The sequence below is a fragment of the Dryobates pubescens genome, chromosome 1 (assembly GCF_014839835.1).
Source record: "Dryobates pubescens isolate bDryPub1 chromosome 1, bDryPub1.pri, whole genome shotgun sequence".
Taxonomy (NCBI): domain Eukaryota; kingdom Metazoa; phylum Chordata; class Aves; order Piciformes; family Picidae; genus Dryobates; species Dryobates pubescens.
In genome coordinates, this window is record NC_071612.1 from 58,888,403 (window position 1) to 58,915,077 (window position 26,675).

Consider the following 26,675-nt stretch of genomic DNA (forward strand, 5'->3'; position numbering starts at 1 on the left):
ACCCATCCTGGCCTCGGAAAATCTCCAGGGAGAGGACATCCACAACCTCCCTGGGACACCTGTTCCAATGTCTTACCACCCTCACTGGCAAGAATTTCTTCCTCAGCTTGTCTGGCTCTCCCTTCTTCCAGCTCAAAGCCATTGTCCTTGTCCTGTCACTCCCAGCCCTTGTCAAAAGCCCTCCCCACCTCTCCTGCAGCCCCTTCAGGTACTGGAAGGCTGATCTAAAGTCTCCCTGGAGCCTTCTCTTCCCCAGGCTGAACAACCCCAACTCCCTCAGCCTGTCCTCGTATTAGAGGTGCTCCGGCCCTTGGATCATCTTTGTGGCCTCCAGTTCTATGTCCTTCTTGTGCTGGGGACACCAGAACTGTAAGCAGTGCTCTAGGTGTGGTCTCACCAGAGCAAAGAGGGAGAATGACCTGAAAAGAAACTTCCTTCTGAAAGGAAGAGCCACTGGATTAGGCTGTGACTTTTCCCACCCAGTGGTCTGTAGACATGACTACTTTGGAAGAGTTCTGCCAAAAATGATCAGTGTCCCCCCAAGAATTCTGTGGCTGGTTTCTACTCAATGGAACCACAAATCCCAAGTACAACATTCTCATCACGTCTCTCACAAAGAATTACAACAGAGAGATGCTTAAGATACTCCCCTGAGCACATTCTACTCTGTCTGTTTGGTTGGGTTTTACACAGACAGTACTTTAAATGAATGAAGCCATGTCAAATTTCACTTTCATGTGACAGTGCTCTCCCCAGCACAGCCCTGGCCATGTAATTATTCTCCTACACAAGCTTTACTTCAAACCTCCACAACAAATTCTCCACTGACGTGTGTCACTGGGACAGCCTGTGCTGTTTAGCAGCCCAGAAATTCACCTGACATTTTAATTCACAACAGCAAGTTGTAGCTTGTGCTCCACAACATCATATTCCTTATGTGTTTAGTAAGAAAGGAACGGCAGCTCACATCAAGGCTGCTCCCCAAGGCCCTGGACCCATTCTTTCCACTGTGCATTTTGGTAGGAAGGGAGAAGGCAAAGGATGGCAGAAATGTTCCTCATGTCTCCCACTGACCCCCTGGTTATCCTTGGGATGTAAAGATAAAAATCCACTGGGCAAGTATGAGATTTAGTCTCTAGTGTCTGCCTGCCCTTAAACTGCTGCTTAGGAGATCTAATCAATGTCAATCAATAGCTGAGGGCTGGGTGCCAAGAAGGAAGGGACAGGGACAGCCTCTGCTCACTTGTGCCCTGGGACAGGACAAGGGGTAATGGATGGAAACTCCAGCACAGGAAGTTCCACCTCAACATGAGGAAGAACTTCTTCACTGTGAGGGTCCCAAGAGCACTGGAACAGGCTGCCCAGAGAGGTCGTGGAGTCTCCTTCTGTGGAGCCTTTGCAGCGCTGTCTGGATGTGTTCCTGTGTGACCTGTGCTGGATTCTATGGTCCTGCTCTGGCAGGGGGGGTTGGACTGGAAGACCTCTGGAGGTCCCTTCCAAGCCCTAACATCCTCTCTGATCCTGTGATCTGTCTTCCATTTTTATTTTATAATTGTTATTAAATGGGTAACTGACAGTGAAATGCTGGCTTGCACTTCCAGGCCACTTTCACTCTACAGAAAGGAGAGAGAAGAAGGTGGAAACCACTCTTCTGTGCTTCAAAGGAAAAAACTTCTTCAGTGAGATATCTAAGCACAGATTTATTCCTTTTTAAAGTGCACTTCATTTCCCTCCTTGTCACCATGCACTGGCTCTGTTAAGTACTCTACAATCATTTAACTGATGTATGGAAAGCAGCAGCACGACATCTGGAGGGGTTCTGCTAAGGCATGCGAATGAGACCATACAAATGAACAATTCCTAATTAAAGGCATTTAAATCTCTCACACTGCTGCCAAGGAGAGGAAGGTTTACACACTTGCCTTAGAATATCTCAGCACCTTCAAGTTACTATACTCAGCTCTTTAAAATACTTGACCCAAAAAAAAGCACTTTTTAAAAGTCAGATCAACAATTCAGTGCAGACGTTTGCAGTAGTTGCACAAATTTTTGTTCCAGGTTTGGGAGGAACGAAAAAAAGCTCTGGTCAAATGTACTGGAGTTCACCTCAGCAAATTCATTGCTAGGCATCTGAAAAGGCTGAGACCTGGGGCAATTGAGCCTGGAGAAGAGCAGCCCCAGAGGGGATCTGATCAGTGCTCGGCAAGAGCTAAAGGGTGAAGGGCAAGAGGAGGGGGCCAGACACTGCTCACTAGCGCCCACTGACAGGACAAGGGGCAGCTGGCACAAAGTGGAACCCAGGAGGTTTCATCTCAACAGGAGGAGAAACTTGTTTGGGGTGAGGGTGCTGGAGCCCTGGAGCAAGCTGCCCAGAGAGGTTGTGGAGTCTCCTCTGGAGAGATTCCAAACCCCGCTGGACACTGGGATCCTATGGGTGCTGTGGGTGCCTTGCTTTAGCAGAGGAGTTGGACTGGATGATCTCCAGAGGTCCCTTCCAACCTCCTCATGCTGGGACTCTGTGCAACACAAACCCACTGTTTCATGCTTCTATATATTGATCCTGTTCTCAGGTTTGTTCTTCCTGTTCTCTTCAGTGAGCTGCCCACCAGCAGACTGAGTTCCTCCCATCTGCGCAGCAGTTGACAGCCTGTGCAGCAGGGATCATGAGCTGTGTGAACTTTCATTTGCCATGATGGACACAGAATTGTGGCTGCTCCCTTATTAAGCCAATTTTTAATCACTTGAAATGGGCACTCAAAAAACAATTAATCTGAGGCTCACATCATGTTAAACCCATTTAGAGTCTGCTACAAAGTAATTTAATAACTCAAGTGTGCTGTGCAAAACGAGAGACAATCCTCACTCGGATGAGGGCTGACTCCTGTTACCACAGAATCAGACTGGTTTGGGTTGAAAGAGACCTTAAAGATCATCTAGTTCCAACCCTCTGCCATGGGCAGGGACACCTCCCACTAGCCCAGGTTGCTCAAGGCCTCATCCAGCCTGGCCTTGAACACTTCCAGGATTAGAGCCTCCACAGCTTCCCTGGGCAAGCTGTTCCAGGGCCTCACCACCTCATGGGGAAGAATTTCCTCATAATGTCTGGTCTAAAGCCAGCTTCTTCCAGTTTGAAGCCACTGCCCCTTGTTCAGACACTGCAGGCCTTTGTAAAAGGCCCTTCCCCAGCTCTCCTCTACCTCCCTTCAAATCCTGGAAGGCTGCTCTAAGGTCTGCTTGGTGCCTTTTTCTCTCCAGTCTGAACAGCCCCAACTCTCTTAGCCTGTCCTCCCTGCCAAGGTGCTCCAGCCCTTGGATCATCTTTGTGGTCTCCTCTGGACCTGCTCCAGCAGGTCATGTTCTTGTGTTGTGGGTTCCAGAGACACAGAACTCCAGCTGAGATCTCAGCAGAGGGGAGCAGGGGGACAGAATCCCCTCCCTCCCCCTGCTGCCCAAGCTGCTGGGGATCAGCCCAGGGCTGGGAGAGCACAGTGACAGCTCTTGTTAAGCTTCTCAGCACCCAGCACCCCTTAAGTCCTTCTCTTCAGCACCCCTCCCTATCCAGTCTCTGTTTGGGATTGCTCCAACCCAGATGCAGGACCTTGCATTTGGCTTTCCTGAACTTCATGAGACTGGCATTAGCCTACCCCAGTCCTGCCTATTTCTTCAGATGGCAGCCTCTGAGACTCTCTTGCCAAGTCTGAAATAGTGGCAAGGTTATCAAAATCACTTTCCACTTGAGAAGCTGCAGCACCCTCTCCCTCCTCTCTGCAGGCAGACTGTATACGCTCCACAGAGCAAGGGTTAAAGCACGATTCCGCAAAGCAGTCCAGCATTGTGCTCCTGTGAACCAACCACCCACTGATTTGTTTTGAACACACTCACTGCATGAGCTGCTATTTGTCTTGTGAGGGCATCTGAAGTGATGGATTGCCCTGGGAACAGCAAATGCAAGGCTTACCTTCAGCGGCAGGTAGGCAGCTATGGTGATGCTGGCACTGAGGTGGACGTGACCACGGCTGTAGCTAACCACCAGGGTTGTGTACCCTTGACTCTCAGCCTTCACTCGCACTCCACTGCAGGAATCAGCAGATGGCCGAAGCCTTCCTGTCACAGAAACCAGACAGACAAATGCACATCTGGAGGGAAAGGGGCAGGCATCTTAGTGCCACTTCAATGTGGCTTTTCTCATCAGCATTTCGACCAGCAGGGACCAAAGGGCTGAAAATGTTCAGCCCTCCCTTTCATCTCCAACCCAGCACCTACCAACACATCTTACAAACAACTTACAAACCTCTCTCTTTTCACACATTTTCAAGACAGCTCATGAGTCATTACTCTGTGTTGGAGGCTCCAGGTGCAGTGCTCCACACACCACCTCTTACTGCTACTTCTAGAATTCTTTTACTCCTGCGTCTAGAACTCCCTTTTCTGCTTTGCTGATTTTGAAGTGAAGACTGAGCTGCAGGATATCTCCAGGAGGCACTGTCACCAACTGGGACAGATTTAGTACCCTGACTAAGAAAGTGTGAATATTTGAGCCAGACCTGACACACTTAGCAAGACTCCCAGCCTCCATTGCTCACAGCAGCAGCTATGCAGAAGTTAAGGCAGCTAATGACCCAGTAACAAATGAAATTACTCTGATCCCCACCTCGTAAGCGAAGCACCTCTCTAGCAGTACTGCCCACAGAAACTGGAACAGTGATTTAAAGGAGATGTCTGGCTTAGAGTCATAGAATTGTTAGGGTTGGAAGGGACCTCAAGGATCATCCAGTTTCAAAACCCCACACTAGAGCAGGTTGCTCAGAGCCACATCTGGCCTGGCCTTAAAAACCTCCAGGGATGAGGCTTCCACCACCTCCCTGGGCAACCTGTGCCAGTGCCTCACCACCCTCATGGGGAAGAACTTCTTCCTAACATTCAATATCAATCTACCCATTTCTACTTTTGCTCCAGCTCCCAAGTCCTATCATTACCTGACACCCTCAAAAGTCCCTCCCCAGCTTTCTTGGAGCCCCCTTGCAATACTGGCAGGCCACAAGGAGGTCTCCTCAGAGCCTTCTCTTCTCCAAACTGAACAGCCCCAACTCTCTCAGTCTGTCCTCACAGCAGAGCAGCCCCAGCCCTCTGCCCATCCTCGTGGCTCTTCTCTGGACACCTTCCAGCACCTCCAGATCCTTGCTGTAATCGAGGCTCCAGAACTGGACACAGTACTCCAGGTGAGGTCCCAGCAGCGAGGAGTAGAGGGGGAGAATCACCTCCCTCGACCTGTGGTTATGCTTAGCAACATCTTAATGTAACTGTCAAAAGAGGGAGGAGGTCAAATCACCTTGAAGCGGCCGGAGCACAGCCTGGTTTTCTACCTCCACCAGGAGGTGGAAGTGTGAGCAGTCGCTCAGCGGGATGGTCTGGCCTGTTTCAACATTTGTCAGGCCAGTGATCCTCAGGGGCAGCTCCAGCACCTGCCCCACACGTGCTTCAACCCGGCACGGGGCGAACTCCATCCCGCTAGGCTCTGTGACGTACACCTGGCGGAGGAAAGGAGCACAGCACACGGAGCTCGCGGTGGGTTGGAAATCCCCCCCCAGCATTACATTGCCAGACCAGCTCAGCTGGCAGCAAATGCAAGCTGTGTTTACAAGCAGAACTACAACCTACAAGGGAATGCAAGGGGCATGCACAAACCAGACAGTGTTCATGTATATTTACAACTGACAAACAGCACCAGAACCCCCCTGGACAAAGCCAGGGGAGCCAGCAACGGCTTCCTCCCCCCACCCTGCTCCCTACCCTCTTGTACACAATAGAGGAGAGAAAGAGCAGAGAGTTGTTTGTTAAGATACTCAGCCACAACAAAGAACACAGCCAAGGTCAGCCAAGACAAGCAGAAGCACAAGTTAGTGTCTCCAGAGCCAGGAAGCCAAAAAGGGAGAGGAAGATAGTTTACAGAAGTGGCTGATGCTGCCAATTTGTCCAATGGGATTATTTAGAGCTTACCATTATCTTTCTTTTTACATCCAGTAGTGATTTATTTACATTCTACCATTTTCTGATCAAGATCTGTGGAAAGTTTTCTAGGCATAGCCTGAAACTACCAAAGAGCTATGGACACAACACCACAAAGAGGGACCAGGAGGGAAAAAAAACAAAGGACAACAAGCTTCAGAGTGCTCTCAATTTAACCAGCCCTCTGTGATCCTTCTCCCAGCTGCTGCCTTCCCTCTGATGGCTGGAAGCAATTTTTCTCACACTCACAGAATCACAGAAAACATCCAGTTGGAAAAGACCTCCAAGCTACTCCAGTCCAATCCTCCACCCAGCACTGCAAGCTCAATGCTAAACCGTGTCCCTAAGGGCCAGCTCCACAGGCTGCTTGAACACCTCCAGGGATGGTGACTCCAGCACTGCCTTGGGCAGACCATTCCAATGCCTGAGAACCCTTCCAATGTAGAAATATTCCTATCATCCAGCCTGAACGTCCCCTGGTACAGCTTGGAACCATTTCCTCTGGTCCTGTTGCTTGACAGCAAGGAGTAGAGGCTGCTCTCTCCTTGCTCCAACCTCCCTTCAGGGAGCTGTAGAGAGCAATGAGGTTTCCCCTCAGCCTCCTCTTCTCCAGCTTGAATACCCCCAGCTCCCTCAGCCCCTCCTCATAGCCCAGGTGCTCCAGACCCTTCTCCAGCCTCATTGCCCTTTTCCAGCCTCATTGCCCTTCTCTGGACAGGCTCCAGCCCCTCAATATCCTTCCTGGAGTGAGGAGGCCAGAGCTGAACACAGCACCATTCAGGGTGTGGCCTCCCCAGCACTGTCACAGGGGGATGGTCACCTCCTGTCCCTGCTGCCCACCCTGTTTCTAAAACAAGCCACTGGCTTTCTTGGGCACATGGGCACTGCTGGCTCATGTTTAGTCAACTGTCAGCCAGAAACCCCATGTCCCTCTCAAAGTCACAGCTTTCCAAGCACACCTCCCCAAGTCTGTAGCCCTCAACACTGCTTTTGTGTTTATCTGCTGCAGAAAGGTATCAGAAAGCATCTTTTGCTCAGACACATACAAGAATTGCTATCTGTTTCATAGATTAGGAGTAAGATGATGCTCTTGGCCTCACTGCTCTCTACACCTGACCTCATTGCTCTCTACAACTCCCTGAAAGGAGGCTGGATCCAGGTTGGGCTTGGTCTCTTCCTAGTATCAGGTTGCAGAACAACAGGAAATGACCTGAAACTGCACCAAGGGAGGTTTAGGCTGGGTATCAGGAACAAATTCTTTGCTGCAAGAGTGGTCAGGCACTAGAACAGGCTACCCAGGGAGGTGGTGGAGGTGTTCAAGAGATGTGTGGCCATGGCACCTGGGGACGTGGTTGAGTGCCATGGTGGTGTTGGGTTGATCTTGGAGGTCTTTTCCAACTGAAACAATTCTATGACTCCATGAAAGGGCCAAGGAAAGTTTGCTGCTTTAGTGCTCTTTTCCCATCAGCCCAAGTTCACATTAAGTTTCAGTGATTCTTTTATTGCTACCTCTAAGATTCTCCCTTCTGCTTTGTTGATTTTGAAGTGAAGACTGAGTTGCAGGGTATCTCCAGGAGGTACTGCCACCAACTGATTTGGGACAGATTTAGCATCCAACCTTGACTTTGACAGCATAAATATTTCAGCCAGACCTGACAGCCTTCACCACTCACAGCAGCAGATAGGTAGAAGTTGAGGGAACTAATGAGGCAAACACTTCCTCAATGGCTTTTTTTCTTCATTTCTGTTGGCAAATATTTTCAAAGGTGTCCAGGGGTCAACATTTCCTGACAGTAATAGGTCAGGAATTTACAATGAGACAATATCTGGTGCCTAATTTAACAACCAAGAATTCAGAGACTCATAGAATGGTTTGAGTTTGAAGTGACCTTAAATATCATCTAGTTCTAACCTCCTGCCATGGGCAGGGACACCTCCCACTAGCCCAGGTTGCTCAAGGCCTCATCCAACTTGGCTTTGAACACCTCCAGGGAGGAGCTATCCACAACCTCCCTGGGCAGCCTGTTCCAGAGTCTCACCACCCTCATACCAAAGAGCTTAGTCCTAAGATCCAGACAAACCCTGCTCTCCCTCAGCTTCAAACCATTCCCCCTTGTCCTATCACCACAAACCTTTGTAAAAAGTCCCCCCATAGCTTTCTTGCTGGGCATAAATAGATGTTCCATGCAGTCACAGCTGGTATGGGGACAAACAGGCCATAACTGCAGAATTTGTGACTCTGATTTGCTGCTTTTCCCACTGATGTTGAAGAGTCCACCCCAGTCTGACTGCAGGTTTGGTAACAATCCCTATGATCAAAGCTTTGCATTTGCAGTAACTTCATCTGCTAATGACTGATGCTGTACCACATGGCAGAGAGTTCAAACTGTGATCATGATGCAACAGATTCCTCAAACTTGCTCACTGAGGTCAATAAACAAAACTCTTCAGAGTCATCCTCTGAAGGATGCAATTCCCAGCACAAGAACAAAGGCAGTCAAAAATAACCTATTCAGATTGTGCACTGCACTGAATCTGAAATCTCTTATGGAGAGAAGTATTTCTTTTCTGTCTTCAGGCTTTGACTTATGTTTGAGGATAAGAAGTTTCAACTGAAGAAAAAAAAATCTTCACCTTTGTATCTCCTGCTGGTAAATGTCCACTGCTTAGCAGCAGCAGCCTGGGTTGTCCAGCAAAGAGTTTCAAAGCACATCTGTGAAGTAAATCCTGCACAAACTTTCATTTGTGTCACTATTCTAGAGCACTTCACTCACTCTTTCCAGCATGAAGCTTAGTACCTCTCCAATTCCTTCTGCTGAGCTGGCATAAATCACCTCAGCAGAAAACCCAAGCTAATTTGCCACTCAAAACTCCACTATTAATATATTTCTATAGGCCCCATTTAAGCACTGAAAAGCCACCAGAAAGTCTCCCTGAAGCCTTCCCTTCTCCAGGCTGAACAACCCCCACTCTCTCAGCCTGGCCTCACAGCAGAGGCTTCCAGCCCTCCCAGCATTGCTGTGGCCTCCTCTGGCCCCTCTCACACAGGTCCCTGTCTGTGCTGTGCTGAGCACTCCAGAGCTGCCCCAGCACTATGGGGCAGGGGTGGGGAAGTGGTGGTCTCAGCAGAGCACAGCATAGGGACAGAATCTCCTCCCTGCCCCTTCTGCCCACATTGCTGGGCAGCAGCCCAGGCTCTGGGCTGGCAGTGCTTGGTGCTGGCTCATGTCCAGCTATCAGCCAGCAGCAAACACCTCTCACCCTGCAGAAAGCATTTTTAGGCTGCCTTGTCTGCTTAGATGGCCAGGCCAGTACTGAATTACTACTTTCCTCTTGCACTCAAAACTTTCAACAAAGAAAAACGACTTGCCAAGGACATCGGGAAGGAACACAACAGGGGTAAAGTTAATGCAGTGGAGAGAGCTTGAATCCCCAGAAGCACCAACACAAACCAAGGGCAGGCAGAGAATCCTCTTGGGAAGGTTCTTGGAAAGGGGAATGACTGTGGCATTCTCAACTGCTTTGCTGTTTCCAGCAGCCATATGGAAGAGTAAGAGGGAGAATCAGAGAGTTGTACCTTCATTTCTCCATAGTGCAGTGGGTTCTGAACATCAACTGCCTGAATAACACTGACGCCAATATCACTGCCAGTTGTCATCACTCCTTTGACAGTCACTGTAGCAACTGACTGGTTGGAATGGGACCAGCTGAAATTGCCACTCCCACCACGAGCCTGGAACAGAGAGAGAAAATCATTCAAGTCTTTTATAATGTCTGTGGTTCTCACCTCTCTTAGTTGTTGAGCCTCTCAATATCATACATGAAAAGCAGGGACAGGCTGAGCAGGGACAATGCTGTTGTTGAGGAAACACAAACAAAGTAATGCCTCAGGACTTCCAAACAAGCAAGGTGAGGAAAGAGACAAGAGCATCACTGCACTTCATTTTCTTTTCATCCTGTATGGTTTTAATTTCCTTGACTGATCACAGCATTTACCCTAAGCCATTTCATAATAAAGGAAGAAAGTGACCAGGATGATAAATCTTGCCACGAAGGACAGTGTGGAAAAATCATTGAATAAATGAGGTTGGAAAAGACCTCAAAGATCATCAAGTCCAACCCACCACCCAACACCTCCTGACAACTAAACCACGGCTCCAAGTGCCACATCCAATCCCTTTTTTAACACCTCCAGGGACAGGGACTCCACCACCTCCCTGGGCAGCACATCCCAATGGCCAATCTCTCTTGCTGGGAAGAACTTTCTCCTCACCTCCAGCCTAAACCTCCCCTGGTGCAGCTTGAGGCTGTGTCCTCTTGCTCTGGTGCTGGGTGCCTGGGAGAAGAGACCAACCCCCACCTGGCTACAACCTCCCTTCAGGGAGTTGGAGACAGCAAGGAGGTCTTCTCTGAGCCTCCTCTTCTCCAGGCTAAGCAACCCCAGCCCCCTCAGCCTCTCCTCACAGGGCAGTGCTCCAGACCCCTCCCCAGCCTCGTTGCCCTTCTCTGGACACCTTCCAGCATCTCAACATCTTTCCTAAACTGTGGGGCCCAGAACTGGACACAGGACTCAAGGTGTGGCCTAACCAGTGCTGAGCACAGGGCACAAGGACTTCCCTGCTCCTGCTGGCCACACAATTCCTGATGCAGGCCAGGATGCCAGAATGTTGGGGGCCAGAAGGGATCTCAAAAGCTCATCCAGTCTAACCCCCCTGCCAGAGCAGGATCACCTAGAGCAGATCACAAAGGAACACATCCAGGTGAGTGCTGAATACCTCTGGAGAGGGAGACTCCACAGCCCCCTGGGCAGCCTGTTCCAGTGCTCTGTCACCCTCACAGGTTAAAAATAGGCAGGAGCTTAGCTAACAACTTTCAGGGGATGGGCAGTACTGTGTCCAGTGCTGGACTCCCCCAGTTCAAGGGAGACAGGGAACTACTGGAGAGAGTCCAGTGGATGCTGAGAAGATGCTGAGAGGCCTGGAGCATCTCTGTGAGGAAGAAAGAGCCCTGGGGCTGTTGAGCCTCAAGGAGAGCAGCCCCAGAGGGGATCTGAGGAGTGCTCAGCAGAAGCTAAAGGCTGGGGGACAAGAGGCTGGGGCCAGACTCTTGTCAGTGGTGCCCAGGGACAGGACAAGGGGCAACAGGCACAAACTGGAACCCAGGAGGTTCCATCAGAGCAGGAAAGGAAGAGGGTGCTGGAGCCCTGGAGCAGGCTGCCCAGAGAGGTTGTGGAGTTACCTTCTCTGGAAGGATTCCAAACCCCCCTGGCCACTGTGATCATGGGCAAGCTGCTGGGGGTGCCCTGCTTCAGCAAGAGGTTGGACTGGATGGCTCCCAGAAACCATGAAACAGAAATTTTGAATGTTTAGTAATCCCCTGGAGTCCCATCTCACTGCCATACAGAGCAGCTGCATTACTACATTTTTTATCTAGCAGCCAGTTTGTCCTCAGCAGAGAAAAGGGAAATTAGCTTCTCTTACTGTCTGATCACCATCTACAGCCTGTGAGCTAAGATCCACTCCACAAACTGGTACCAGTGACAGTGATGCCCTCAGTAGAAAGCTAACCTACTTAACTGAGGGCCCTGCACTTTTCTGCCCTGCTGGGGAGGGCAAAGGTTTGGGACTTTGCTTTTTTTGCTCCCTCCTTCCACTTGCAACAAAATCCATCCTATTAGCACAAAAATGAACAAAGCAAGCAACACAAAACCAGACAGCTGACAAAGCAAAAGCCAGAAGTCATTCCGATACCATCTGGAAGGACTTGCTTTAGCTATAAACAGAGTGTGGCTAGGTCCAAACCTCCCTTTTGACTTAGTTTCAGAATAAATAAAAAAATAAAGAAGAAATTCTAGCCAGCAGTTGAAACCAGGCTGACTGAGAAAGCACCAAGCAGGATCCCATGTAGACATGGGTCTACAGGCAGGACCAGGAGGCAAGCTGTGTGTTACTGTGAACAACCACTAGCATAAGTGAGCAAGCAGGCTGGCACAGCCTTTCCAGCTTTAGTAAATGCAAAGTAATTTAAATGCTGGGAGAACAAAAGGGGTTCTATTCTTGATGACAACAAATCCCAGAAAAGTGATGCAATTATTGGAGTACAGGCTGGGGTCAGAGTGGCTGAGAGCAGCCAGGCAGAAAAGGACCTGGGGGGACTGGTTGACAGCAGATGAACATGAGCCAGCAGTGTGCCCAGGTGGCCAAGAAGGCCAAGGGCATCCTGGCCTGCATCAGGAACAGTGTGGCCAGCAGGAGCAGGGAAGTCATTGTGCCCTGTGCTCAGCACTGGTTAGGCCACACCTTGAGTCCTGTGTCCAGTTCTGGGCCCCTCAGTTTAAGAAGGACATTGAGACACTTGAAGGTGTCCAGAGAAGGGCAACAAGGCTGGGGAAGCATCTGGGGCAGAAGGCTGGTGACAAGAGGTTGATGGAGCTGGGGTTGCTTAGCCTGGAGAAGAGGAGGCTCAGGGGAGACCTTCTTGCTCTCTACAACTCCCTGAAGGGAGGTTGCAGCCAGGTGGGAGTTGGTCTCTTCTCCCAGGGAACAGTGACAGAAGTACAGAACACAGTGTCACAGTATCGCCAAGGTTGGAAGAGACCTCAAGGATCATCGAGTCCAGCCTGACACCACAAACCCCATGACTAGACCATGGCACCAAGTGCCACATCCAATCCCCTCTTGAACACCTCCAGGGATGGTGACTCCACCACCTGCCTGGGCAGCACATCCCAATGGCCAATGACTCTCTCGGTGAAGAACTTTCTCCTCACCTCCAGCCTAAACTTCCCCTGGCACAGCTTGAGACTGTGTCCCCTTGTTCTGGTGCTGGTTGCCTGGGAGAAGAGAAGGAGAGTCTCAAGCTGTGCCAGGGAAGGTTTGGGCTGGATGTTAGGAAGAAATTCTTCCCAGAAAGAGAGATTGGCCCTTGGGATGTGCTGCCCAGGGAGGTGGTGGAGTCACCATCCCTGGAAACGGTTAAAAGCAGACTGGCTGAGGCCCTTGGTGCCATGGTTTAGTTGATCAGATGGTGCTGGGTGAGAGGTTGGACTCGATGATCTTGGAGGTCTTTTCCAACCTGCTTAATTCTGTGATTGTGTGAGTAACACACAGGTGAGATACTTGATGATATATGCAAGATAAAATGAGGCAAGACTAGCACTGTAGGAGGTGGCAAGCAGAACAACACATTTCCTGTCCCTGGCTGGGCCAATTCTAGCAGAGGAAATAGTGAAAAAGTGTCTTTGTAACTAAAGTTTTACCATGCTCTGCTGGTGTGGTTGGGTATAGCAGGAACTAATCCAAAGCTCCCACAGAAATCAGAACTGCAGATGACAGAACTAAACTCGTGAGCTAATTTCAGGTCTACACTAGAGAGCACAAATGCACTCCTCTGAGATGGATTTGTTTCTTCACACACAGACCCTCCCCCATCCCACTGCCTCTTTTTGTTTACTTGAAAACAGACCCAAACCTCAGCACTGCCTAATGCTGAAAGCTGGAGTTCAGGATCTCTGCTGGGGTAAGAGGCAGCTGGGGAAGCACAATGATCTTTGCTGCAGTTAAGACTGTACTCTGGACAAGCCATTGGCTTCAGGAAGTGTATGGAGGACTGGCAGCATGGGAGCACAGATGTATCCAAGAATAAGGTCCCTTTAGAAGGGGACACAGTCAGGGACACTGTGGTCTCTGCCTCCTGATGACTTGTTATTACAATCACAGAATGCTTTAGGTGGAAGGGGTCTTTAAGGCCCACCCAGTCCAACCTCCCTGCAGGCAGCAGGGACATCTGCAACTAGAGCAGCTTGCCCAGAGCCCCAAACAACCTGACCTGCAATGGTTCCAGGGATGAGGCATCCCCTCCCCACCCCAACCCCCACTCTGGGCAACCTGGGTCAGGGTCTCACCACCCTAAATAAATAAAAAGATTCTTCCTTCTCTCCAGACTGATGCTCCCTCTTTTAGATCAAACCATCACCCCTTGTCCTGTCACATCAGGCCCCGCTCAAAAGTCTGTCCCCAGCTTTCTGATCAGCCCTTGAAGCACTAAAAGGCCACCAGGACTCCCTGAAGCCTTTTCTTCTGGAGGCTGAACAAGGCCAACTCTCTCAGCCTGGCTTCACAGTACAGGGGTTTCAGCCCCCTGATCATTCTTGTGGCCCTCAATCATGAGATGTGTGGCAAGTGAAGGACACTGATGTCCAAGGCTGGCAGGGTGCTGCTCATTAATCTTCTGCCTTTTGCAGTCTCTCCACACTCTGATTCCTGCTCCCAGACTTCCATCCCTTCCCAATAAATGGTCCCCTCCAACTATAGCTATGAAGGTTTGCACCCTGGCTGCTTCCTGTAATCCCAAACCACTGCATGCAGTTGTGTGTGGTGCATGCACCAGGGAGAGAGGAAGTAAATGAAAACAGGAGGTAAAAGACAGGGGGAGGTTTATCTCTGTTGGTTTCTTATCTGCTTGTTTTAACTCTTTTTTTCAACACCTACAACTAACATCCCACAAAATTCCTCCAAATACAAGCTTCTAGATGTCACTGTGCATGATGGATCCAAAGTTAACCCTATCTAGGTGGTGACAGGCCTCACTGTGCCTGCATGCAGACACAATCAAAGAATGGTTTGGGTTGGAAGGGAGCTCCAAAGCTCATCCAGTCCAACCCCTCTGCACTCAGCAGAGACATCCCCAACTAGATCAGGTTGCCCTGAGCCCTGTCCAGCCTCACCTTAAAAATCCCCAGGGATGGGGCCCCAGACACCTCCCTGGGAAACCTGTTCCAGTGTTCCACCACCTTCAGAGTAAAGATCTTGCTCCTAATATCCAATCAAAATCTGCTCTGCTCTAGTTTGAAGCCATTGCCCCTGGTCCTGTCCCTGCAGGCCTTTGCAAGCAGTCTCTCTCCACTGTTCTTGTAGCCCCCTTCAGGTACTGAAAGGCTGCTATTAGGTCTCCCTGGAGCCTTCTCTTGTCCAGGCTGAACACCCCCAGCTCCCTCAGCCTGTCCTCATAGCAGAGCTGTTCCAACCCCCTGATCATTTTCATGGCCTCCTCTGGACCCTCTCCATCAGCTCCGTGTCCTTAATACAGTGAGGGCTCCAGAGCTGGACACAGTACTCCAGGTGAGGTCTCACCAGAGCAGAGTGGCAGAATCACCTCTCTGGATCCCTGGTAACACTGCTTTTGATGCAGCCCAAGCTGTCATTTGCCTTCTGTGCTTCAAGCTCACACTGCCTGCTCATGCCCAGCTTCTCCTCCACCAGCACTCCCTCTGGCATACCTGTATGGTGTACTGGTAGGCTCCTGCTTTAGGCTGCCAAGGAAATGTCAAAACACTGGGTGAAAGAACTATGGGCAGATAGATTTCAACATCTTGCTGGCTTTCAACTGGTACTGGTAATGTATGAACACTTCCATCCTACAAAAAGCAACAGCAGAGCATTAAAAATGGCAGCACAGGGCATCCACGAACTCCTGGGTAGTCCTCATGTACAGCAAAGCTGTTGACAGCACCTACGAGAGAAAGGAAACTGTTCAGGGGCACTTGTGTGCAGGGAGCTCGGCACAGCAAAGTGTGCTGCTGTGTTAAATGACTACAGAAATACACTGAAAAGACAAATAGCAGCAGGAAATACATTCTTCCACTATCCCCAGGGCTTGAGACCTTGTCTGAAGAATGGATTCAGTGCACACCTGCATTTACTCTGCTCCTTCCACTCTGTAGCAGGTGAAGATGACACTGACTCTAGAAGCCCCATTTCTCACCTCACCCCAACCCAAACACTGGCTTTTACATCTTGGCTGTGCCTGTAATGCCATGACCCTCTGGCACAATATACTGCTTCTTACTGGAGCCTGAAGGAAAACTAAGAGCTCTCAGGTGACCTCATTTCATTCAAGAGCACCTCTCTGCTCCAGAGACTGAGCATGGCTTACCACACACAGGGACCTACTAAATCCTACTGGAGGAATCACAAAAATGATTCCACAGCACAGGTGAGCTGTTGAACCTTTCCAAATTCCAAGCAGAAGCAAATCAGTTTCACAGCACATGCCCTAGTCAGCCATACACTCAGCAGCCTGCCCAACCAGCAGAAAGTTAATGAATATTAATTTGAAGAACTCTGCAGGCTGATACACTTGGCAGATTTTCATTCCAGCTCTCACTTACCAAATGACAGAACACTTTCCAAATCTAACTGAAGGCAGAGCAAGGCCAGGCTATGACACTGATGATCCTACCCCAGCCAACTGTTAAAATTCACTCAGAGGAGGGGAGGGGACCTTTGCACCAGCACAAGGCAACAATATTTACCCACCCACATAACTGCCATGAGAAGAAGAATCAGTGCTGTGCACCACTACTTTAACAGGTGGTTGCCACACACTGAGCAGCAAAGTCCCCCAGCTTTTATGTAAGGAGATCCTCTGCTGACTTCACTGACAGCATTCCTGAAGCAGGCATTTCAGAAGCTAGTTAATCTGTGTGAACAAAAATGGCTAAGGCCCACATAATCCACAGAATCATGGAGTGGTTTGGGTTGAAAGGGACCTTAAAGATCACCTAAGTTCCAACTCCCCTGCCATGGGCAGGTCCTACTAGAGCAGCTTGCTCAAGGCCCCACCTCACCTGCCTTTCAACACTGCCAGGCTTCAAGTCTCCACAACTTCTCTGGGCAACCTGTTGCAGTGCCTCACCACCCTCATGGGGATGAATCTCTTCTTAATGTCTAGTCTGAATTCTTAGTTTTCCTTTTACTGTGTCAGTGTAAAGCCACAGTATCTCTTTTAGGCCCAGCAGGAAGAGTTCTTATAAAACCATACCTGATCTACGACTGATGTCAGTGCAGCATCAATAACGGTCTGGCCCTTCTTCATTGCTTTCACATAGTGGTATGATCCATTCAGAGAGGACTTCAGCACCTCAAAATAGTCTCTGGACAGCTTTGTATAAATTCTGATATTCTAAAACCAGAAGATATTGCCACAGGTGACTGCCACAAACACTGTGCGACCACCAGCAATAAATCAAGGAGAGAACAATTCTTTCATGACAAGAGTTCAGAGAAACTTACTGAGGAAGAATTTTCCTCCATGGAAGTTTCAGCCTTTGTACCTTCCAGGCAGAGCATTAACTCCACCAGAAGATATTTACTTTTGTAAATCAGCAGCAACATACAGGGAGACCACCAATATTTATACCACTAAGTAATTCCTATCTAACAATATTTATACCACTAAGTAATTCCTATCTAACAAGAATTCCTTCATTCTGTCCTTCTTAAACACACAAGGGGCAAGAACATGCAAACACACTGCCCCTGTAGCACACTTCTGAGATCTAGTTGAAACTTGGATCTTTTATCTCAGGAAGCAGAGAAGTGCAAATAAAACAACACTCACAAAGCCATCTTCTGCAAAGCAATCATTCCATGATTATTTTCTGCTTGTGAATGAACTCTTTGTGGTTGGGTTTGTTTTCTTTCAGATCAATGTGTATTTGGTATTTAGTATCTAGAATTCATCTTAAACTTCCAAATGATGCAGTGTCTTCATGCCAGCCCATCATCCAAGCTCTTCCCCTAACCAACTGAAAGGAGAAAGGAAGCTCCTCAAGGGTTTACACCTTCCTTACACCTCGTTCCCTGGTAGGACAGCTTGCCTCTAGGTGTGACAGTGTCCATTTGAGGGGGACTGGTGAGATGAAGCACTGCATGAACACAGCTCTCCAGCAGTCACACTGGTTGCTATTTCCAGTGCAGTGCCTGTGCTACATGTCTGAAGTGAGCTGTCCAACCCCCTCCAGCTTATTCTATAGCACTTAGACCTCACACTGGTTGCTATTTGCAGTGCAGTGCCTGTGCTACATGTCTGAAGTGATTTGTCCAACCCCTTCCAGCTTATTCTATAGCACTTAGACCCCAACAGGCACTTCCACATCAACCACCCACAGCGTTTCAGTTAGAAAACAAAGGGAGAAAAGAAGGCAGGAAACAACCTGCTCTGAAGTGCTCTAACTCAGTGTAAACAGGAAACTACTCAACTACTTTCAGTGAAAGGCAGCATTTAGGAGAGCGACAGACACACAGAAGGAGATCAACATCTCAACTTACATCAGATAAATACACCTTGTTGCTTGATTGGTCATACACTTCCACTGTAATCTCGTAAAGCCTGCCTGCTTCCAGGACCCATTTGTCACCTGGATGAATTTTATATCCTACAAAACAGGAGAGACTGAGCAGCACAGACCAACAGCTCCTCACATAACACACACAAGCACTTTGCTACTGCTGTCCACACTCTGAAGGTGCACTTTCATTGTTTTAAGCTGCTGAATACAAAGATGAAGGATTTAAGTATTCACACTTGCTTAGTAAGTCTTTACTACTAAACCTACTTCACACTGAGCTACTGCAGTGAATAAAATCATTCCCCCTCTGAAAAGTGAGCCAGCAGTGCCCTCATGCAGCCCAGCAGGCAGCTGTGTGCTGGGCTGCAGCCAGAGGAGTGTGGGCAGCAGGGCAAGAGAGGGGATTCTGCCCCTTGACTCTGCTCTGCTCAGACCACATTTTCAACCCTGCCTCCAGCTCTGCTGTCCCCAGCAGCAGGAGGACACAGAGCTGCTGGAGGGAGTCCAGAGGAGGCCACAAAGATGCTCCAAGGACCAGAGCATCTCTGCTATGAGGACAGGCTGAGGGAGCTGGGGGTGTTCAGCCTGGAGAAGAAAGACTCCGGAGGGACCTCAGAGCTGCCTTCTAGTACCTGAAGGGATGCTACAGGAAGATGGAGAGGGACTTTTCATGAGGGTGTCTAGAGACAGGACAAGGGGGAATGGTTTGAAGCTGAGGGAGAACAGGGCTAGACTGGAGCTTAGGAAGAAGTTCCTTAGTAGGAGGGTGGTGACACTCTGGAACAGGTTGCCCAGGGAGGTTGTGGATGCCTCCTCCCTGTTCAAGGCCAGGTTGGATGAGGCCTTGAACAACCTGGTTTAGTCAAGAGGTGTCCCTCTCCACGTCAAGGGTTGGAGTAGATGGTATCTGAGGTCCCTTCCAACCTAAGCCATTCTATGAACAGCACCACAAAAACTGGAGGGGTGGATACACACAGAGGCAAACAGCAACACAAAAACAAGCCAAGGAATTATATGAAGCAATCAGGAGAACTTCAGCCTGTACCAACCCAAGCGCCTGGGATTTACAACGTAGACAGTGCTGTTTGGCAGCCTGGCAACCCCCTGCATGCTGATACCTGAAGTCTCAGTAAAGGAACAGAAAAGTTTTGTTGAAAATCACCTAAAGATCAGCTCTTTCCTGGGGCTTCTTATGCCTCTTTGGATATTTAAAGGTTACTGTACACTGGAAAGAAATGTTATCGCCACTACCCTGAAAGGGAAGGAGCATTTCAGGGAGTATAAAACCCTGAATAGAAGAATCAAATAAAGCCTCATCACATTTCCACACTGACTGAGGGGAACAGGCCAGATTTAATTGATGAGCCAGCAGTGTGCCCAGGTGGCCAAAAAGGCCAATGGCATCCTGGCCTCCATCAAGAATAGTGTGGCCAGCAGGAGCAGGGAAGTCATTGTGCCCTGGACTCAGCACTGGTTAGGCCACACCTTGAGTACTGTGTCCAGTTCTGGGCCCCTCAGTTTAAGAAGGACACTGAGACACTTGAACGTGTCCAGAGAAGGGCAATGAGGCTGGGGAGAGGTCTGGAGCACAGCCCTGTGAGGAGAGGCTGAGGGAGCTGGGGTTGTTTAGCCTGGAGAAGAGGAGGCTCAGGGGAGACCTTGCTGTCTACAACTCCCTGAAGGGAGGTTGTAGCCAGGTGGGGGTTGGTCTCTTCTCCCAGGCAACCAGACCAGAACAAGAGGACACAGTCTCAAGCTGTGCCAGGAGAAGTTTAGGCTGGAGGTGAGGAGAAAGTTCTTCCCAGAAAGAGTAATTGGCCATTGGAATGTGTTGCCCAGGGAGGTGGTGGAGTCACCATCCCTGGAGGTGTTCAAAAAAGGATTGGACACAGCACTTGAAGCCATCCATGGTTTAGTTAGTCATGAGGTATTAGGTAATAGGTTGGACTTGATGATCTTTGAGGTCTTTTCCAACCTCATTGATTCTATGATTTTTTTGCCAACCTAATTTCTTAGAACTTGTTGAGGCACCTGACAGCTCTGCTACGACTGAACTCAGAGCAACGCTCTTCTCTATGGCTCCAGATTTTCAAATGAGGATAGCTTTATCTTTCTGTGCAGCAAAGGGTGGAAAGCTTATTCCCTGCCATGAAGATCTGGATGGAAAAGCATCACCTAGGAAGGATACTCCTGTGGCCAAGTATGAGGTTAGCTTGTCCCTGCTGCAAGGCAGTCACAACCGACGTCACCTGGTCCAACTCAGCAACCGGCCTGGATGGATCTCCCCCAGGAGCGAGGATGTGGTTCTGTAGGTACAGCTTGTACTGATCAGAGGGCATCATTAACTCTGCACAGGAAACAAGACAACACATGAAACAACAAGGGCAAGCATGCCACTGCTTGGATGCTGCTAATTAGTGCTGATTCATCTCTGCTGAAGCCTCGTGCAGGCTGCAAATCAGTGTTTTTCTGTCTTGGAGAACCAGGGTTTCTGTGATTGCATCAACACACACAAAGCAAGCTGCTCCTCTAGCTTCCAGCTACTGTCACCCCCCTCTTCAGCCCTAACACCCAATTCATTCCCAGCTTCAAAAGGGGTCACATTACTCTCTAAGAGTTACTGAACTTCTGCCTCTCCACTCTGCACTGCCAGCTGATGAAGCCAGCCCAGCCCATCAGCCCAGGAACACTTTTCTTCCTGAGTTTATACAAAGGAAAAAAGAACAAAGTCAAGTCACTAACAGCATAGGCTCCTTGTGAGCAAATGAGCCACAACAGTGATTAAGGCAGTGGAACATCTTCCTTTTGAGGAGAGCCTGAGGGCTCTATATCTTGGAGAAGAGGAGCCTGAGAGGTGACCTCATTGCTGTTGATAAAGCTGTGCAGGGTGAGTGCCCAGATGATGCAGCCAGGCTCTGCTGGGTGATGCCCAATGCCAGCACAAGGGGCAGTGGTGGAAGCTGAGGCAGAGGAAGTGCCATGGAGACATACATAGAATAAACCAGGTTGGAAGAGACCTTCAAGATCATCGCGTCCAACCCATCAACCAATCCAACACCACCTAAACAACTAACCCATGGCACCAAGCACCCCATCAAGTGAGGAAGAATTATTTCCCTGTGAGGGTGACAGAGCCCTGGAGCAGGCTGCCCAGGAGGTTGTGGAGTCTCCCTCTCTGGAGATACTCAAAACCCACCTGGATGTGTTCCTGTGTGATCTGCTCTAGGTGATCCTGCTCTAGCAGGGGGTTTGGACTGAATGACCTTTCAAGGTCCCTTCCAAACCCTAAGATTCTGTGATTCTATGAACTGCAAACTTCCCCACTTTCAAATGGAGAAAAAGCTTGGACTTGATGATCTCTAAGGTCTTTTCCAACCTTATTGATTCTATGATTGTATGATTCTATTCCACCTCTGTAGAAGTGCAGCACATCCATTTGTCAGGAAGTCATCTTCTGTTAGAGAAGGTACTGAACTAAACTTGATTTAACTAAGAGAGCCAGACAGCTCCTCAGTCAATGTGCAATACATGAGTACATCTATAAGGACAGTGTTGACTCCTGTCCTAAGCTCCCCTTGCCTTCACCTCCTTGACTAATCTGCCTTTACACACACAGTGTTTGGACAGAAAAGTTAAACAGCTGCATTATCAATAAGCTCTGTGTATATTACACAGTACCTGTGTCTCTATTTTATGTATAATATATAGTATTAAATCTTAACAAAGCAGTTTAAATGCAATTCAAAAGTTCTCAGCAGCTAAAAACTCACACAAAGCATTGAAAAAAAGAGAACAGGCCAAACCTGTGATCTTCCCTTGCTTTACTTTCTGGACTCTGTACTGAATCGATGTTCCTACCAGGAGATAAATGTCATATGCTGGATTTAAGAGGATGTTTTCCAAAATAAGCAATCTGACTTCTGCAGGATGCACATTCTATTGATGGAGGGGAGAAAAAAGAAAAAGCAACCAGAGTTACAGCAGCTCATTTGTTTGGAGCAGACCACACAGCAGTAACTCACAATCTGCAAGTGAAAAATAGCACTTGCTGTAATTGGCTATTATCAGCTCAAATTTGGGCACAGCAGAGAAATGTAAGGGACAAGAATGCTGCTAGAGATCTGCTCTGTGCAACCTGTGTGAGGCTGAGGGAAATCCATCAAGCTTCCTGGAGAACACAGAGAGGCTTGAGGCAGAGGCACAGCAACTAGTCAAGCATCTAGGCATCTACTTTCCTTCCTGTAAACCACAGTACCATATTCATCATAACTTCACTGTGGAACCTGCAGCAAACTCAGTGGTCTATTAAATTAGCAATGCAACAGATAATTGTGTGAATTCCATTCAGGGAGGGATGCTCACTGAAAAAGTGCAGCATGACAGCAGTGAGATTTTAAAGGAACTGCTAACCAGGAAGGCATAAAAAACTGCAAACAGAACAACAGTGTTTCAATTGCACTTCCACTATCAGCTCCAAACTCCTTCAGAAAAACAAACTACAAACCAGAAAACTAACCAAGCTACAAGCACTGAGGAGAAAAAGTCAGGCTGATTAGCATGTAGAGTTAGTGTGCAGCACAGTTAGGCAGAGCTGTAACAAAGCCACACTTCTGAGCACACACACAGTGTTTGTGCCAGCTGCCTGCTGTTACCAACACTGAGACAACACTTGGGACAGGTATGGGTTAGACAGTCCCAGGCAATTCTGCTTTAAGCAAAAACATGATGTACAACATGTTCTGACTGCAGGGGTGGGAGAAGCCTCAGAAAAACCCCTACCATTTGATAGGGAGATTGTTGAAGGTGCAGCATTAAGCTGATGCTAGCACAACGCCAAGCGTTCCCTTAAGAAGAACCCACAACATCTCTCTTGGCTCTTTATCAAGTCTATTAGAAGAAAAAAACAACTCTGTTACCAGAGTTAAGCAAAAAAATCAGTCACTGTAAGTTACAAAGTAAGAAGCTGCATGGATCTACACAACAGCTGGAACACCATCAATGCTGCAGCTGAAATCATACAGTCTGGGTTCTACTCCTATTCCTGCCACAGGTGAGCTTTCTGATTTCTGGGCAAGACTTCCACCTCCATTAAATGAAAGACTGAATACTCTTGTTGCACTGACATCCTGGTCCCAAGGTTTCCCTTCCTTGGAGCCCAGAACCTAATGAGGTAGAATTAGATACTAAGAAGCATTGGTGACACATTCATGCCAAGAACAACAAGGGAACAAAGGTGCAGCCAATATAGGAAGCCTTGTTCTAGCTATTTACTGATTGATGAAAAGACCTGAGGTGTTCCAGCTGCTTATTTTACAAGGAGCTGAAGGGACAATGCCCAATCCAGCATGGTTCTTGCTTTATATATATATAAAAAAATAATGACTATCAGAGGTAATAAAATGGTGCAGAAGTATCTGAAGTGGCTTGCTTTGCCAGAGGGCCCTTTGCCAGAAAGGGTTCAAAATTATCTCTTGGCACAAGCACCATCCTGGGTTGGGTAACTGCACCCAGCTCCAGCCCCTTCAGGGTGATCAAGAGCAGCACTGTCATCATTTGTGATATGAGCTGCAGTCACCCCAGTAGCACAGAGATGCAGCACTGATACTCCATGCTGGGGAGAAGTCTGCAGGGCAAGCTGACAGCACTCCTGTAACGCTGGGCTACAAAACAAATAAAAAGAGAGATGAATGCAAGTTTCTTACCTTATAGACCCTTTCTTGTATTCTTGCTTTTATCTTGGAACTCCCTGTTTTCATTCCAGACACCAAAATGGTATCCCCCTGCTTGCCAACTTTTTCCATCTCCAGTATATAGGAAGGTGGAATGTAAGTGGATTCCGAGAACTTGAGTATACTGAAAGGTGAACCACAAAGTGAACAGAAACCTGTTAACTCATCTTTGTGAACCCACAGAGGAAGCACACCAGCATCTATTACCAGCTCCTTTCACTTTTCAGCAAACTGAAGAGGTCTGCCTGGGACCAGATATCCAAATTCTACTCATTCCTCAAGGTATCTGCAGCCAATTGCTGTGACTGATAAAAGTTCTTTTGAGGCTCACATGTGGGCTTTCAAGAGGTATCAGAGGACTGCACATGTTGTCCTGTAATCACCCCTCTGCTCTTCACAGTAAGTGTAGGCTGCAAAAGCTCTCTACATTGTTGTGGAACAGCTGATGTTGAAAGACCCTAAGCTTGTGTTTGGAAAAGCAACAGCTCAACAAAGCAGAAGGGAACTTTGACCTCTCTGAAGAAGCCAGGCTGCATTTAAAAAATGACTCTGATAAAATGCCAAGCAGGACACTTGTAGGAGCTGTTAGAAATTTCAATGAGATGTAACAAGAGAGAGGAAAGAATTTGTCATGAACGGCTAGTGAGGGGACAGAAATGGAAAGAGAGATGTTTTAAGGGTTGCCAGCCTCTGGATGGCTTGCTGTGCCCTTTCACAGGGCAATCAGCAATCACCAGTCATACTGAGAAGAGTTATGAATATTAACACTTGGGGCAGACCTGGCCCCAAAACCTGAATTCAAGGTAATTGCAAGAGCAGAACTAAGTGTTGACTGAAACCTGAAATTCTTCAACTTGGGAGAGCTCCCTCCTGATATTAAATAGGACTTAAAAACACAAACCAAACCCAAAATGAAAACTGCAATACCTCTGCTGAAATGCTGAGGTTAGAGGCTTAGTGATAAATCTTTAATTGCACAGGATGCTTCAGGAAGATCAGCAACTACATCTATTCATTCCTAGCTGTTGCATTAGAGCTACTTCGAGCTGCTCACTAACACCTTCAGCTGATAAATTGATCAAGCTGTTGAGTAGGCACTTTAAAAAGACTCCTGAAGCAGTCCCAAGGACAAATACAAACTAGGTTATATATGGCTTAAAAACAGCCTTGAGGAAGAGGAATTGGGTGTGTCACCATGAGCCAGCAACAGCCACTTGCAGCCCAGAAGGCAGCCATGTCCAGTGCTGCATCAAAAGAAGAGCAACCAGCAGGACAAAGGAGGGGATTCTGCCCCTCTGCTCTGGGGAGACCTCACCTGGAACACTGCCTCCAGTGCTGGTACCCCCAGCACAAGAAGGACATAGAAGTGCTGGAATGGGTCCAGAGGCAGTCATGAAGATGGTCAGAGGGATGGAGAGAATCTCCCCTATAGGGACAGGCTGTGAGGGTGGAACTGTACAGCCTGGACAAGAGAAGGCTTTAGGGAGACCTGAGCAGCCTTCCAGTACCTGAAGGAAAGGGCTACAGGAGAGCTGGGGAGGGACTTTTTAGAAGGGCTTGTAGTGACAGGATGAGGGGCAATGGCTTTGAGCTGGAAAAGAGGAGACTGAGGGTGGGATTAGGAAGAAATTCTTTCCAGTGAGGGTGGGGAAACACTGGGACAGGTTGCAGAGGAGATTTCTGGGGAGGAGGCATCAACAGTGTTCAAGGCCAAGCTGGATAAGGCCGAGAGCAACCTGGGTGGGAGGCGTCCCTGCCCACGGCAGAGGGTGGGTACTAGCTGATCACTGAGCTCCCTTCCAACACAAATCATTCTAGGATTCTATTACTTCAGGCATCAGTTGACTGAAGTGCCTAGAGGAGGGCCACCAAGGCCAGTGGAGTTGAGAGTTGTGAGGGTGATGGGAATGAACTTACCGTAAGGCATTGTGGGCATCCGAGAACCTGTCAGCCTTGGTGTCCTCGACTATCGTCCAGGCAAAGACTAACCCTGCCAAAGAGCTGAAGGTGTTGCCTGGAAATCAAACAAGCAGGTTAACCCAAAAAGAAATCACAAGCATGGAGTCCTCCTGGAGCACAAACCATGGCTTTTTTTCCCTAGTAAAGGTTTCTCTCATCCCTAAAAAGATGGACTGCCAGAACTGTGTTACAAATCACTATCTGCCTTTGGCACATGTAAGATGTTCTGTTAACTGGCTTATCTGCTCACAGTTTAGCAACACCATATGCCACTTGATGTTCTGCACAAAGCTCACCAGATAGGTGCAGGTGTCACCACTTGTCAGCCCCCCCCCAATATTCACCTCTTTTCCCCTTGGACCAATTGCTTGGAATCATAGATTCATAGAACGGATTGGCCTGGAAGGGATCTTAAAGATCATCCACTTCCAACCCCCTGCCACAGGCAGGGACACCTCCCACCAGCCCAGGTTGCTCAAGGCTTCAGCCCAGAAAGCCAATCAGATCCTGGGCTGCAGCAAGAGAAGTGTGGCCAGCAGGGCAAGGGAGGGGATTCTCCTCCTCTGCTCAGCTCTGGTGAGACCCCACCTGCAGTACTGCCTCCAGTTCTGGAGCCCCTAGGACAAGAGGGATCTGGAGGTGCTGGAAGGTGTCCAGAGAAGGGCCACAAGGATGAGCAGGGCTGGAGCACCTCTCCTATGAGGACAGACTGAGGGAGTTGGGGCTGTTCAGTCTGGAGAAGAGAAGGCTCCCAGGTGACCTAATTGTGGCCTTCCAGTATCTGAAGGGGGCTCCAAGAAGGCTGGGGAGGGACTTCTCAGGATATCAGGTAGTGATAGGACTAGGGGGAA

At 48.7% G+C, this 26,675-nt stretch overlaps 1 protein-coding gene across 1 annotated transcript in view; it reads right to left on the minus strand.

Moving 5' to 3' along the window:
* Positions 1 to 26,675, minus strand: part of LOC104296548 (nuclear pore membrane glycoprotein 210) — a 90,796-nt gene that overhangs the window by 45,461 nt on the left and 18,660 nt on the right. Inside the window, exons 4-14 of the mRNA XM_054176577.1 lie at positions 25,783 to 25,879; positions 23,839 to 23,989; positions 21,940 to 22,072; positions 20,325 to 20,483; positions 19,186 to 19,254; positions 18,117 to 18,223; positions 16,828 to 16,968; positions 15,284 to 15,421; positions 9,584 to 9,739; positions 5,330 to 5,528; positions 3,959 to 4,104 (exon numbers count right to left, since the gene is read on the minus strand). Coding sequence (XP_054032552.1) covers positions 3,959 to 4,104; positions 5,330 to 5,528; positions 9,584 to 9,739; positions 15,284 to 15,421; positions 16,828 to 16,968; positions 18,117 to 18,223; positions 19,186 to 19,254; positions 20,325 to 20,483; positions 21,940 to 22,072; positions 23,839 to 23,989; positions 25,783 to 25,879 — 1,496 coding nt within the window. The remainder of the gene's footprint in view (positions 1 to 3,958; positions 4,105 to 5,329; positions 5,529 to 9,583; positions 9,740 to 15,283; positions 15,422 to 16,827; positions 16,969 to 18,116; positions 18,224 to 19,185; positions 19,255 to 20,324; positions 20,484 to 21,939; positions 22,073 to 23,838; positions 23,990 to 25,782; positions 25,880 to 26,675) is intronic.